General features: G+C 39.3%; 1 protein-coding gene across 1 annotated transcript in view; it reads right to left on the reverse strand.

The window, feature by feature from the left end:
* LOC131990157 (EH domain-binding protein 1-like protein 1) overlaps positions 1-14499 on the reverse strand; it is a 61759-nt gene that overhangs the window by 17928 nt on the left and 29332 nt on the right. Inside the window, exons 8-9 of the mRNA XM_059355557.1 lie at positions 9565-9624; positions 8254-8359 (exon numbers count right to left, since the gene is read on the reverse strand). Of these exons, the coding sequence (XP_059211540.1) occupies positions 8254-8359; positions 9565-9624 (166 nt within the window). The remainder of the gene's footprint in view (positions 1-8253; positions 8360-9564; positions 9625-14499) is intronic.

The raw sequence follows: 14499 nt of genomic DNA on the forward strand, positions 1-14499 counted from the left end.
ATCTATTTCTGTTACAGCTGTTTTATGACATGTACCCTCATATTGCCTTTGTTGGTTTTTTATCTTTTTTATTAATGGATGAATGTATTTCCCAACTGACCTGCACCAATGTGCTACTGTTTTAAAAAAAAAAAAATCTCTTTGGCAAACTATTACCATTCACTAGCACTGGCGCTACAATTAGACTATGAACAGCATTAAATGAAGCCTACCTCAAGAAAACATTGAAAATTAAAACCATACAGCTCCCAATATCTAGATAAACTGACAAGAGCAGGGGCCATGTATTAGCCTCTTCTATACTAACCCACTACATACAGTACCATCTACCACAGATCAACAGTATCATAACATGTACTAATGACATCCATTGGCTCTACTGACAAAGTATTTTTTGGCTCTTTTAAGGGCATGAAACATTGACCCTCCAGATTCACTAGAGCACTCTCTTTGCCCTTCTCATTCATTAATATCTGTGTTGAATATCCTTTTGACCCTACAAGTTGAAACAATGACAAGTGACAATTGGTCAAAAACTTAAATAAAATAAATAAATACATTTGGGGAACCAAAGAATAACACAAAGCTACACGAAGTATGACAGGCAACAAATGCAAATTGTTTTGTCAGCTGGTGTTTAGATGAAGCAAATGCATTATTGTGAAAATTCATCACATCATTACATCACTATGCAAACCAAGGCAACCCACCTCTTCCTAACACTCAACAATAGTGGCATGTCAGGAATGGAGTGCCACATTCCGCAATGAACGTTTCTGAAAACAGGATCGAAAAGCAGACGTTTCAAAAACCAATCCGCTGACATCACAAAGAAAATTCCAACTTTCCAACTCACCCTTTTTCTAGAACACCTATTTCTTCAGCCTCAATTGGTGTCCAAAAGCCCTGTTCATCTTTAAGTCTCTCCAAAGCTGAGCACACATCAGATTTAGTTTTCTTTGTGTCTAGATCCAATCTGGTCGGACTAGCCTCATCTGGGTTCGCTTGAATTTCAGAATCTGATGATGGTAAGTCTTTGACAATGGCCTCGACGGGACTGGCTGATGACTCAATTGTCAAATTTTGTTGTACATCCTTTGGTACATCTTGGCTTGGGAATATAAACTGTGTGGATCCCTCGCAGACAGAAATGTTACAAAAGGAGTGTTCTTCCAGTGACAGCTGTTGACTCACAAGTTTTTCTCTTTCCTTTCCAAATATTTTTATCCCTGGCCACCCTTGTCCTGAATGGAGCACATGTGTTGATGGTACCCCCAAAACAGAAGCTTTTTTTGAACAAGATGGCACAATATTTATCATATTTGGAAGCCGGTCTATGTCAGGTGATGGAACCTCTGTGAAGCCAGAACATGGACCAACCATTAAACAAGAATTTTCAGGAGAAAGGCTTGCCATTCCTATATTTTTTTGACGAGAACTAAATGATGTGTAAAGTGGACGGCAGTCTTGTGTCCTTATCATCACCTCTTGCCAGTCTCTTATTTTAGAATCAGCAATAACTGATACTCTTGAGGGAAAACCAATTATACTTGACTGATGTGGGCAACATGGCAGCAGCTGTGCCATGTCTGGAGGTTTTTTCACAACGGCATCAACAGCTTCGGGTCGTGGAGCAGATGGAAATCCAGGGTTCAAGGCTTGTCGTGGACATGATGGAAGCATACTCAGCATTATTTCTTTGTCCATATATGACATTTCCTTCATGTCAATAACTTGGTGAACAACTCCATACCTTCCACTGAATGGGTTTTCCCAATCTTCATCCTTGTCCACATGCCAGCCTTCAGAGTCTTTTGCACTATTCTTTGCAGGTAGGCCTGGAATTTCACTGCGTTCTGGCAAAATGGCAGAGGATTTTAACATACTGAGAGGCTCTTCCATCATAGCTTTGACTGGTTTCTCTCTTGCCTTAGAGGGAACTCCAGGGATAGATGAATGTTTAGGACAGGGTGGCAGCATTGACACCATAATTCTAAGGAGTGCCCTTTCTCTAAAATGCAACTTATCGACACGTATTACTGGCAGCTTCACTGGGTTACTTAATGGTGTTTCCCATATTGGCCTTTTGTCTACACTCCATTCTGCCTCATCATGGTCACAGTGAAACAGAGAAGGTATTCCACAGATTCTGGCATGTCTTGGACAAGTAGGTAGCAGACTGATCATTTTTGGTATATCTGCCAACACCTGACATGGTACTGATGGAAAGCCTGGTAAACAGGCTGTCTGCGGGCAGGAGGGCAATAGTGATACCATTTTTATGATCATATCATGGTCACAATAGGACACATTAGCATCATCTAAATGGAACATTACTGTAGACTTCTCCCTAGGAAGCAGTGAGGTACTTTTCATCAACCAATTTGATTGTTTGGCAGCGTCTCTAAGTGGCATTCCAGGAACTCTAGATTCCTTTGTACAACTAGGCAATAAATTGACCATAGTTGGGCCATCTACCAAAGTCGGTGTGAGAGCAGAGGGAAACCCAGGGATACTAGCATTCTCAGGGCAAGAGGGTAATATTGCACTCATAGTTTCTGCAGTGTTCTTATCAAAACACAAAACTGCATTTAGAATCTGCGCTTCCCTTTGGATAAATGGACTCTCCCACTGTAAACCTTTAGAAGCAAACCATTCATTGCAGCTGGGATAACAAAGTGTTTGTCTAGTCTTTGAAGGCCAACCAGGGACTCCACTATGTATGGGGCATGAAGGCATTGAATTAACCATGCTTGGTTCTTGTTGTGGAGCTGATGGTAAGCCATAAACCTTGGCTTTTTGTGGGCAACTTCTCAACATGCGTACCATATCTTTAGGGATTTCTGTATCTTTTGGTATCCACTGAACAATGTAAGCTTGCTTTTTCCTTTCTTGTCCCTTGCCAATACATTTCCTCAAGGCATGCCAATCTTTGCTCTCTGAAATGTTTTGATGTTGGGGGCTCAAAGGTGTCTTCATAAAAATGTGCCCGGTTATATCCAAACCTTCACTTTGAGCTCTAACTGGCTCCTTAGAGGGTAAACCAATGACTCTGGTTTTTCTTGGGCAAGTAGGCAAACAATCTACCATGCTAGGATAATTGCTTAGTGCAAATGTAACAGCAGGCACACTGGGTTCTTTTCTTGGCACAGAGGGAAACCCTGGGATGGTTTCCTTACAGGGACAATATGGTGACATATCTACCATGTGTTTCATATTTTCTTTATCCTTGTGTGACATTTTCTCAACTGAAACAGGATTACTTTTCAGTGGTTTATCTAAAGTTATTTCTCTCAAAACATGCCAGCTGTCATTATATGCCATGGCTTTTCTACCTGGCAAACCTGCAATCATTGACTGTCTGGGGCATGTAGGGAGAAGACTGGCCATACTTGGAGTATTTAAAGCCTTCTGCAATGGTGCAGAAGGAAACCCTGGGACACTTGCCTTTTTAGAACATGTTGGCAACATGGCCACCATGACTTTAATCATATTTGTATCACTGACAGCTTGTTCCATGTGTGAAACAAATGTCTGTTTTATATGCAATGGTTTCTTCCACAGGGAACATCTGTCCCTAACAACCTTCTCATATGCAGTTACTGATTCAGCAGAAGCTAACCCTGGAATCCTGCTAATTCTGGGACATGTTGGTAAAAGACAAGTCATATTTGGGTCACGTTTCAAAGCGGATGGGAATCCAGGAATATTCGCAGACCTGGAGCAGGATGGCAATAGTGCCACCATTTTTGAAGTTCCTGCACTACCCTCATAAAGGGAACTAACATAGTCTGAATACATGAGTAAAGGAACTTTGTTGCTGCATTGCTTGAACAATAACCTCCTATCATCAGCCCAAGTAATAACTTGTGACTGATGTATAGATGGCATGCCAGGAATCTTGGAATACTGTGGGAAGCTTGATTGTGTCTTAATCATACTTGGCAGTCTCACTGATTCTTCAATCTGAACTTCAGAATGAGAATGAGTTGTTGAACACAATGGCCCAAGTTCCGCCTTAGATATGTACACACACGCTTCTTGTACACTGACTGCAGAGCAAGGTAACACAACTTTCTGTGTATCACTTTCACACAGTGGTCTCTTATCCATAGACAAATCCACATTATCAGTTCTCCCTTTCTCCATACAATGTTCTGGTGCCAAAACATTCACATCAAAGGTGTTTATGGAAGATGCTGCTGCAAAATCCACTTCGAATTCTTCTCTTTGTATTGATAATGTATTTATAGTAGCTTGTGCTGTGACAAATCCAACATCAGAGTCCTCTGAAGTGACTTGGTCTGAGGCAGTCATGTTACATATGGTTTTGTTATCATTAATGGACACTGGAACTGTAGGGCTTGCTTCTTTAATGTCTCTTTGTGGCTTCTCCATCTGTATGTTTTTCACAATGGACCGTTCTCCAGAATGAGCTCTAGTTGGTTTGTTCATCACCGATGGAGGAAAAGAAGAATTGGCATCTTTGATACAAGATGAAACTGAGTCTGCCACACTCTCATTTCTGAAGGAGTAAAGTACACCAAAGACTGATGTCAGAACAAAAACGCTGGAGTGCTTTATGAAGTTGTTAAATATGCCTGAACGAAATCTACTCACATTTAATCATTATACTTTCAGATGCATTTTCATGACTATAGAATGGGAATTTTTATGACAGAGCACCATGCTACACTTACCCCAAATCCATAGTTACAGCTTTTTCATGGGCCACTCCTATCCTTCCTATTTGCTTTTTGTCAGAGGTTGTAGCAATTTGAGGCAAGTGCATCAAAGGTTCCTGGAGTGATCTAGAAGTAAGTTGGGGGTGGGTAGGAGCAAGGGGGATATGTTGAACAGGCTCTGGTTGGGCTATTGGATTCCCTAACTCAATGGAGGCCTTGGACAAGTGACTTCTTGGTTCATTCAGAAGCTCCTTGGCTGAAGTAAGTTTGTGATCTTGAAAATAAGGGTTTTGCTTAGGTGCAGAGGTAAGGTGAGGAATTGTTGGCTGGATTTTAGGGAATGTCCTTGTTGACCTTGATTCTGTTTGATCCATCTGTGTTTTTGGACTCTCAAAATATTTTTGCTCTTGAGCTATGGGTTTTTTGGAGCTTAGGGGCAGAAGTGAGGCCATGCTCTCAGGTCTGAGGGACAAACAAATGAATATCAGAGTTATGATAAGAGGAAAGTTTCCACTGCAGCAATGCAGTCCATATCCATTCCATATCCAGGCCATAACCGCAGAATAACACCGAACAGCACACAAGCAAATGAGCAATACGACATGGATTAAAGAATGTATAGATGGAAAAAATGAACAACAGGGCATTCAAATCAGAGTCATGAACCAAACAAGTGTTTCGTGATAAATCACAAAGGGAATGACCCGATCTTGCCAAGCAGCAGCTTTTTAACAAAATACACTGAAACAACATGCCAGGTCACTTGGCAAATGATCAATCAACAGACTTTGACTAAATTGGTCAATTTCAACTTTTAACGAGTTTTCACAATCCCATATTCTCTGTGAGTTCACACACAGCTGAACAAGAAGTGCAATAACACATATGTTGCGGTACTGAAGCATACCCACAAGATTATAACATTACCGAGAAAATACAGGGATATTTAAGTATTTCTTTATCCATCATAAAGCAAGTGAACCTGCATATCTACAAATACATTTGAACGGACGTGCATTTTAAATTTTCCTATCGTCATTTTGGGCAACTTTGACTGGGCGAACATTTTCATTTCTGCCTTTGAGTGCAAGAATGTTCACAATTTAACATAACAAAGTTCTCTATTTAATCTATAATTCTTTACACATTCCCAGAAGTGCTTTCAAGCCAAACAAATTGTAAGTTTGTTTGTTGGATGGAGTATCAAAAGCCAAAGCTGCTAATCCAAGCCCAACCAATTAATGGTAAATGCAAGACAAAACATGCTATACTGCATTAGCTACCTGAAGTTTGTTATGACACTTGTGTAGACAGGGTCTTTGTTATATCCTCATTATGTATTTTTGCTGCTGGAGGGAATATATCCAGCAATAAATCCAGCACCAAGCAAAAAGATAGGAAGATGGGCTTTCCTTTGGAACCCTCAGCTTTGCCAAATGTCAAATGCAAGTCTACAATTTACTTTTAAAAATAATATTTGGCTCTTCACCAGCCACTTCTTTTATTTGTCTCCCCCATTTGGCACTGGCCAGATAAAATATTACTAATTTATGAGTTTGTGAACTAAGGGTAGCCATGCAAGCTTTATATCAATTTATACACACCAAACAAACAAAAACAATTATTTGGATACAGCACAAAACTGCAGAGTAGGGTTTTAATCTGGATCATTCGGTGTCTGCTCAGGCTCACAATCTATAATCTAATCTGCCAAGAAAATGCCAGGTACAAAAGTTCCCTGTAAAAAGTATTCCATGCAAACTTTATTATTGACCAGGGGGCTGGACCTTCTGGTCAGTTAGTTGATTGACTGGTCAATATGCTCTGCACTGAAGCATTTTATCCAGCTAAAACACCAGGCACAATCAGTTTTTCCCCCATCGTTCAATCAATTACTAGTTGGTTAAGGTGTAGGCATATTTTCAGGCAATCAAGATTTTCCTTGGTTGACAACAACTCCATATCTAAAAAATGCTGTAGCAAAAATAGCAAAAAATCTTTCAACAAACTGAATAAGAAGTCAATACATTTCTCCTTCAGCTCTGAACAAAAATATAGACCCATGTCCCACACCTGCCAAATGTAAGTATGAAATAGACTACGATATCATATGCACTTATGCCACGTATTATCACAGCAAGTTGTTAGCAGTAACATACATGCATTGTGGTTATTGTTTCATGGAAACAATATCACTGAAGGATAAATTTATCCTCTATATGTTCTAGCACTGTTACATACATCAGTTGTCAACATGTGACAGGCAAGACGAATAAAAGTTTCATTGCTTAGTGAAAGGGCACCACCGGTCATTTAGTTTAACTTATAAATGGTGTACAATGTTGAAAGGAAACATACCAGCAGCAGCCAGACAAATGTTTTTAAACTAAACCTCCTATGCTTACAGCACATACTGAAAGTAGTTCTTGAAAGTAGAAAAATCACCAACTGATGCTTCATATCATTCCCCTTTAATGCAGGCAGTACTCCTCCACACTGTCACTGTGATGATCTCAGCAATCTAACTAAACCTAAATCACTGCCTGGAGTAAGAGCGGCTGGATATCCACATAGTTTTTTGAAACCTGAACAGAGATCTTTCCTATCGATCTTTCTTATCGACCCTGAGTGTGCTCAGAAGACCCAGCAGCAGTGTGTCCATTTGACCTTTAACCTGTAATATTATGTTGTATACTAAAAATGTAGGTCCCATGTAATTCTTGTCTGCATGTTTTATTCCATATCAATATTTTCAAAAGATTATAATAGGGCCTTTCAAATGTAGAGCCTGAGAGAACTAAAATAATAATTACCATACATTTCTAAATTGTTCTGTTTAGAAGTTGGAGGGCCCTATTTAGACAGTCTACAGCACATGGTCTAAAATTCATGGCACCAGTGCATTGAGGGTGTGTCCAACTAACTTTCATTCTGACTTTTTTTAACTATGCATCAAAACCATGCAACTCCCGACTCAAGGCTATAAAATATGCAAGCACTAACTCTTACTCTTCCTTTGTTTCATTGTTATCTTCTTTTTTTTTTACTATTATAATGCTTTGTTGAATGTCTGTTTCACATATTCCATTATTCTTAGCATACCTATTTTATTCTATTTGCTGCTTCTGTAGTTTGGTAATTATTGAAGTATTTGGCTTTACGTGACAATATTTGTACTTTTTTATTTTCCTGTGTTTATTAATTCTGTTTCTCTACTTTATTGCAAATCACTTTGATCTAAACCTCCTGTATGGAATATGCTATATAGAGTAAATAAAGTGTATTACTTTTACTTTTATTTTGAGGACTTTAGAAAGAAATCAGAATTTAGACAAATCAATGCCAAATAAAGGTCCTCTTAGTGGCTTCTTTAGACCTTTCAACCTTATCATATTTCTCATGACAGTTCTCAGTTGACATGAGCAAACTACACATACATCAGACATCACATCTTGATGCCATTTACAGTGGAGTATCTGAGGGTTGATTATTCCGTTCCAGCCATGCCAACCACACCATATGTTAGAAAAAGCCAAACTTAATAAAGGCAGCTTTTATATTTACTCACCCTGCTGATGCCTTAACAACCTCGATTCCAAAATGTGCATCTCTTTTCTGCTCTGAAGCCCTGTGCAGCTCTGGCCTCCAGCTGGCTGGCGCTCTGGGATCAGGGGCTGAACGACATAAAGGAATATAAAGTAAGCCAAGTAGCTATGGCATATGGGAGCCTCTTATTCTTCTCATTTTCAATTCAATTCAATTTTATTCATTAGACCAGAATCACAAATGACAGATTTGCCTCAATATGCTTCATGGACTGTACAGGGTATGACACCCTCTGTTCTTTGACCCTCACAGCAACAAGAAAAAACTCCTTAAAAAAACTTTTAAAAGGGGGAAGGAAAAAAACTCTCAGTGAAAGCAACAGAGTAGGGTTTGTACAGAACAGATCAACAGGATAGAATAGGGTAGATAAGTCGTGTTTCCTTTAGGGGGAAAAGTGGCCATCGGGAAAGTCTCAAAAGTCCGCTTACTCTGCGTGTCTCCCCTACAAAAAAAAGATTAAACATGGCAGACTCAACTGTGGCCGCCGTCACTAACTGTGCATGACGTCAGCAGCTGATCATAAAGAAAGCAGCATGGCTAATTATGCACAGAGTCTCCGCTGATCATAAACATAGTGATCGTGAATTAACCGGCATCGCTAGCTGTGCACAGAGTGTCCGGTGCTTGTTGTAAACAAACAGAGATCGCTAAGTGAACACCTCCTGCAGCAGCAGCACATACACACTGTACTGCTACAGAGCTAACTGTTAGCCTATTAGCAATTTGCAGACTGGACGCTAAGGGGTTAACATCTTCTGCTCCGGTGGCTCGTTAAGAAGAGCTGCCGACCCTCAAAGTTGTTGAGTTGGGAACACTGCTTCACTGGCTTTTCAAAATACAGAGTACTATGTCACATCCCGCTTAGCGATCTATCAAATCAGTAACCAGGCTTTTTTCTGGAGAGAAAAAAAGACTCTGCTCTTCGACAGGGACGAAAAAGGACCCGATAAAAGTCTGTGCCGGACGGCTCGTGTTCAAATTAGGGGCGTTTCAGCAAGTGAGACCCGCCTCATTCCAGGTATTGGGCAGTAGGTCAATAACTAATTTAGGTAGATGTGTTGGTGCTGGTAGATAAAGTCAAATGGTGGTAGTAACAGTAATTAATTATAGAAGGAATAGAATCAGTGGTAATAGTCATAGTAGCAGAAAAAATAAAATGACAGTAGAAGCGTTGGTAGCAGGACCGCAGCATGTGCAGCAACAGTCCGGACCCAACACCATTCCATATGAGAGTCATAGTAGCAGTGATAGGATAGAGTTTGTTCATGCTCACTTGTAGGTGTTGTAGACTGGTTATCCTCTTCACTCAGGGTGCTCAACTGTCTTTTGAATTCTAAAACAGAAGAAAAGCACATAAGAGATTATACATCAGAAACTGAACGTTGATTTTCACATTCTACCCCACCTGCACAGTGTGTACAGTGTTTATTTTGACCTGTGTGGAATCAAGTGTTTAGCTGCTTTAATGGAAACAACCAGCAGAGGGAGACTTGTGCTTGTATTTTGGTTGGGTTCAGTCACTCAGTGTTAGCTAATTCTAATCAAGCAGGAACAACATGGTTCCTCTTTTATTCTGTACCTGCTTCTTGGTCACTCTGTGAGGTTATGACAGTTTTGGATATATGAGGCTGATAAGGAGGAGGAGGCCCAAAGAGCCCAGGAGCAGAGGAGGAACTTAAAGGAGTAGGTGAGGGCATCTCTACTGCAGGGGTGACCTGGGGTCTCCAGGAAGGAACAAATCCAGATCCTCCTTGGGGTTTGTGCTCCAAAGACGGATCAGTGGGCAGAGAGAATGAAGCTGACAGAGAGAACATATAACGGGGCAGAGGGATGATGGGAAGGAGGAGAAGAAAGAGAGAAGAGTAGACGCAATGAAAGGTGGAAAATCAATGACACAGAAGTAAAGAATGCTTTACAGAATTTGTTCAGCAGGCATTTCCTCCAGTGTTAGTTAGTCACTTAGCAAAGTGGGTAACCAGACAGAGGTTTGAGAGACAGCAGGAAGCACAGCACATGGGAAAAGACAAACAAAAGCAGTGCATGAAAGCCAAAGGCAAAAACACTGTATAAGAAAGAGCATGGGATGAACACAGATCAGGATCTTGAGGTTGAAGCAGAGTAGATAACAATGATGAATGTTTGGACACAGGGAGTGAGAAGATTTTTTTCCGTAAGCCATTTTCAAAAATGAACGTCATTGCTTAAATAAGTTGGCAATTTTACAAGAAAGTCCAGAGTGACACTACCAGCCAGCCAAGTAACACTCCAAAGTTAGGTTAGATCTGGCATGGGCCTTTTTCAGTCTGGTCCCTAACTTGTCTGACCTCAAGTTATATGAGTGTGTACCTGCAAGTCTTGCTTCACCCCCCCGTGCCCCAACGAGCTATGACTTAGAGCCTATCAAGTCATATCATTTATTATAGTTAATTATTTATGATAATTATTAATAATTCTGATAGCCATCTAACCACACTTTTGAACTGTGAGATCCACACAAGTGTTGCTCAGGTTCAACTTTACATATTTGATATCCTTATGGGAGGGATAGCATTCATGATAACACCCTTTTATTTACATATTGATAATTTATTAATAAAGGAGGCATCCTTAAATTCCCAACATTTGTCATGTATTACAAATGTTATTTTCGCCGACTGTATTTGAATATTTCTGCATACTGGAGTCCCTAAACAGTCTTGCAATTGTCTAGACACTTGTGTATTCATTTGCATTCAATTTTTTCATCTGTGATTATGTAAGTCAACATAGTAGCCTTTTCATTGTGGTGAGGCCATTTTTAAAATTTGACCTCACTGTATCAAACAACCTGCTCACAGCCTCATGAAACTTTACAACCACAAACTAGAAATCTAGAGCATTCAGAAGATGTATAGCTTTCAATGAATTCATAATCTTCAAATGTCAAGTGTTTGATGCATGGATTTTTCAACAGTGTACCTCAAGGTCTTGATGTCTTTATGTTGTATTTTTGAGGGGTTTTGACTATTTTATTAATTCTCGAGTGGTAAAAAATAAATAAAGTCTGTATAACAATAACGCTAACACCTATGAGACATGATTAAACATGGAAAGGGTCATTATAGACTTCTACCATACTGTTCTTAGCCCATATACACTACAAGTTTTCACAATTTGAATAGGTGCATATGCAAATCCCCTTTGTCATTTATAATCAACAGAGATAAGTACATTCATTTCACAAAGTACTGGGAAAAAATACTGAGAATGAGCACATATTGATTCTTAAGCTCTTTTCAGAGGTATTGAAAATTGCTGGCCTAATCAAAATTTTCACAGTGAATATACTAATACATTATCATTCATTTACCTCAAGTATTACATAGATAATTCTGCTGCCCATTTCATAATGTGACACAAACATAAAAAGACAAGACATTGCTGCTACATTGTGTTTTTGCAGAACGTTATAATGTGGAGATGACTTTTGGCCTTTTGGATATAAAATGTTATCATTCATATAATCCTGATTAACATTTGTATGAAATTATTTTATAATTTGAGTTTTTGAGCAGGGAGGTTATGCTTTGAGTTTGGTATGTTTGTCAAGGGTGTAGCATGGGCCCATTAAAACCTAATGCATTTTGGAACGGCTTCAAATCACAGGGTGGATGCAACAATTATTTTTTTCACTTTCATCAATAGTGCAAGACAGGGCATGGCCTAGTGGAGCTCTGCGTTCTCCAAGCACCCTTCAGTGTTTTTATATAGTTGCTCTGTGCAGTGCAGTACACCCTGTCACACAATAGCAGAAGAGTCGCATATCCAGAACACTGTGGGGATTGGGGAAAGTGTTTCTGGCATGGAAATGTAGAACCCAGACAATGACCTCACCAAGACAATACTGTATAAGTATGTAATTAGTATTCCAAACGTAATCCAAAGTATTCTAGAATATGGCACTTTGTTTAAGTAATCTTAAATACATTTCAATTGACGTTTTTGGGCATTTATTTAGCAATCTGCAGTAGAATAGTGCGCCACAGGAATGAGTTCTTAAACCAGGAAGTCAGTTAGCATTTTAGCGCCATGGGGTCTAACCTCTCAAACTCAATGAGGATTATGAATGGGTTTTTGGTTAGATGCCTGAAATAAGGTCTGTGGTTAACACAAGCTGAAGCGATGTTTGTTTTTGTTGTATGACATAAAATATGTTGGTAAATCCCACCACTTGTGACTTTTAAAGATTGTACATCTCCTTAAAAAGGCGGTTGCTAACAGGTGGCTAAATGACACTACAGTGGTTGTCAGGGACATTAAATGTCAGACATGGACAGGAGCTCTCTCATCAGTCCACCACACAGCCTCTAGTCGTGTTTTCCAGAGCGCTTGCAAACTCTTGTGGATTGCAGATTAGGTTAATAAACAATTTATTAGGCTATGGATTCACTAGTTTGTCAAAACAGCAGGTTAGCTTGTTGGGGAGCATCTGAAGCAAAACGGTTGTGAAGTTCAAGTCATGTGACCGTGGTGTAGTTAGCTACGACATATCATTAGCTTTTTACTTCTTTATTATTTTTATTTAACTTTATTTACTTCTGTCTGCTACATTTACGCTTCAAACATAATAAAAGTGGTGTTCATTGCGAAGATTATCCTGCTGCAAAACGTGTAATCATCAGAAACGTGTGTTTGCCACAGAGCTTATTTTCTGCAATGATCCAAAAGTCCAATTGGTCATTTGTGCTACATTTTGAGAAATTTTCTCAGGGCGTTTCTAAAAATTATTGCGTTCATGAGAATGGGATGGACCTGGGGTCACAGTGACCTCCAACCACCAACATGTAATCAGTTCATCCTTTAATCCGAGTGGATGTTTGTTCCAAATATTACTAACTCTGCAACAGCCTTTTTACCTGCCTGAATCAAAAATCCATTCATAGACTGCCAGACTTTTAACCCTGAACCAAGAAATTTGATCACATCACTCCTGTTTCAACATCCTTACACTGGCTCCCAGTATGTTTTAGAACAGATTTAAAGATTTAACTGATACTTTTAAGGCCCTTCATGGCCTCACTCCCTGCTACATCTCTGACCTCTTAACACCTACACACCAGTCTGTACTCTGAGATCCTCGGTTAGAGGTCTCCTGACTGTTCCAGAGGCTGAAAACTAAGAGGGACAGACTGTTAGCAGTCAGGGCCCCGAGGCTCTGGAACAACGTGCCTGAGGAAATCAGGTCAGCTGGGTCAGTGATCTCTTTTAAATCTCTTCTTAAAACACACTTTTATTGAAGAGCCTGAACTTTACCTTCCCTTGAACTGTATTTTAATTACACAGAAATATGTCATTCTCTAACATTATTTTTTATCTGTTTTATGTCTGTTTTTAACTTATCTTTGTAAAGCACTTTGTAACATGCATTTTGAAAAGTGCTCTATAAATAAAAAATATTATTATTATATTATTGTTAAGTCTTTCTCTCTCTTGAGGAGGAGGAATCAACTCTTTTATTCTGTGTGTTTTCCACAGATAGTGTTGTACTTTACAATTCTACAATGTAACTTAGACGCTTTTATCCAAAAAAACAACACCTGTGCCATGGGTCAAGTTGGAGTCCAATAGGACGCAAGTGCTTTTAGGCAGTGTGAGCGGTCAGTGCAAAGGTTTTTGTTTTTTTTGGCATATAATCCCAAGAGACATTTTGCCTGTTGATAATTTTCTCTGCTGTACAAAAACACTTGTTACCAGCAGAAAGCTAGCACATTGCAGCTAAAGAAAATTAATATATTTTCTATTTCTATTTCTATACCTCTACATTTTTTTCAATATCACCAAACCTTAATAAAAGATCACCAGATGTACCCTTCAGGTTGTCAAGTAACGGTTTTCGCGTAGGATTAGTCTTTAAAATGTTTCATCCACACCAACTGCTACAGCACAAATATGCAGCAAAGGTGTCTACATGCAGCATGTGAGTAAATCTATATTGATAGTGATAATTAAAACCTCTCTGACATTTATCGGACTACATAAAATACGCAGTGGAATTCTATATCTATCTAAACTAATTTAAATACTGAAAGGTGAAAGGAATCTACATATTAGTAAATCAAATGTTAGCGCAGGAATGGAGGCACTGGGTTTTGGTAAGAACAGATAAAATGAATGAAAGGACATGTGAATAGAGCGAGGGGCTGGGGCTGGATAACAGGAGGATATCAGC

The sequence above is a fragment of the Centropristis striata genome, chromosome 17, assembly GCF_030273125.1.
Source record: "Centropristis striata isolate RG_2023a ecotype Rhode Island chromosome 17, C.striata_1.0, whole genome shotgun sequence".
NCBI classification, from domain to species: Eukaryota; Metazoa; Chordata; class Actinopteri; order Perciformes; family Serranidae; genus Centropristis; species Centropristis striata.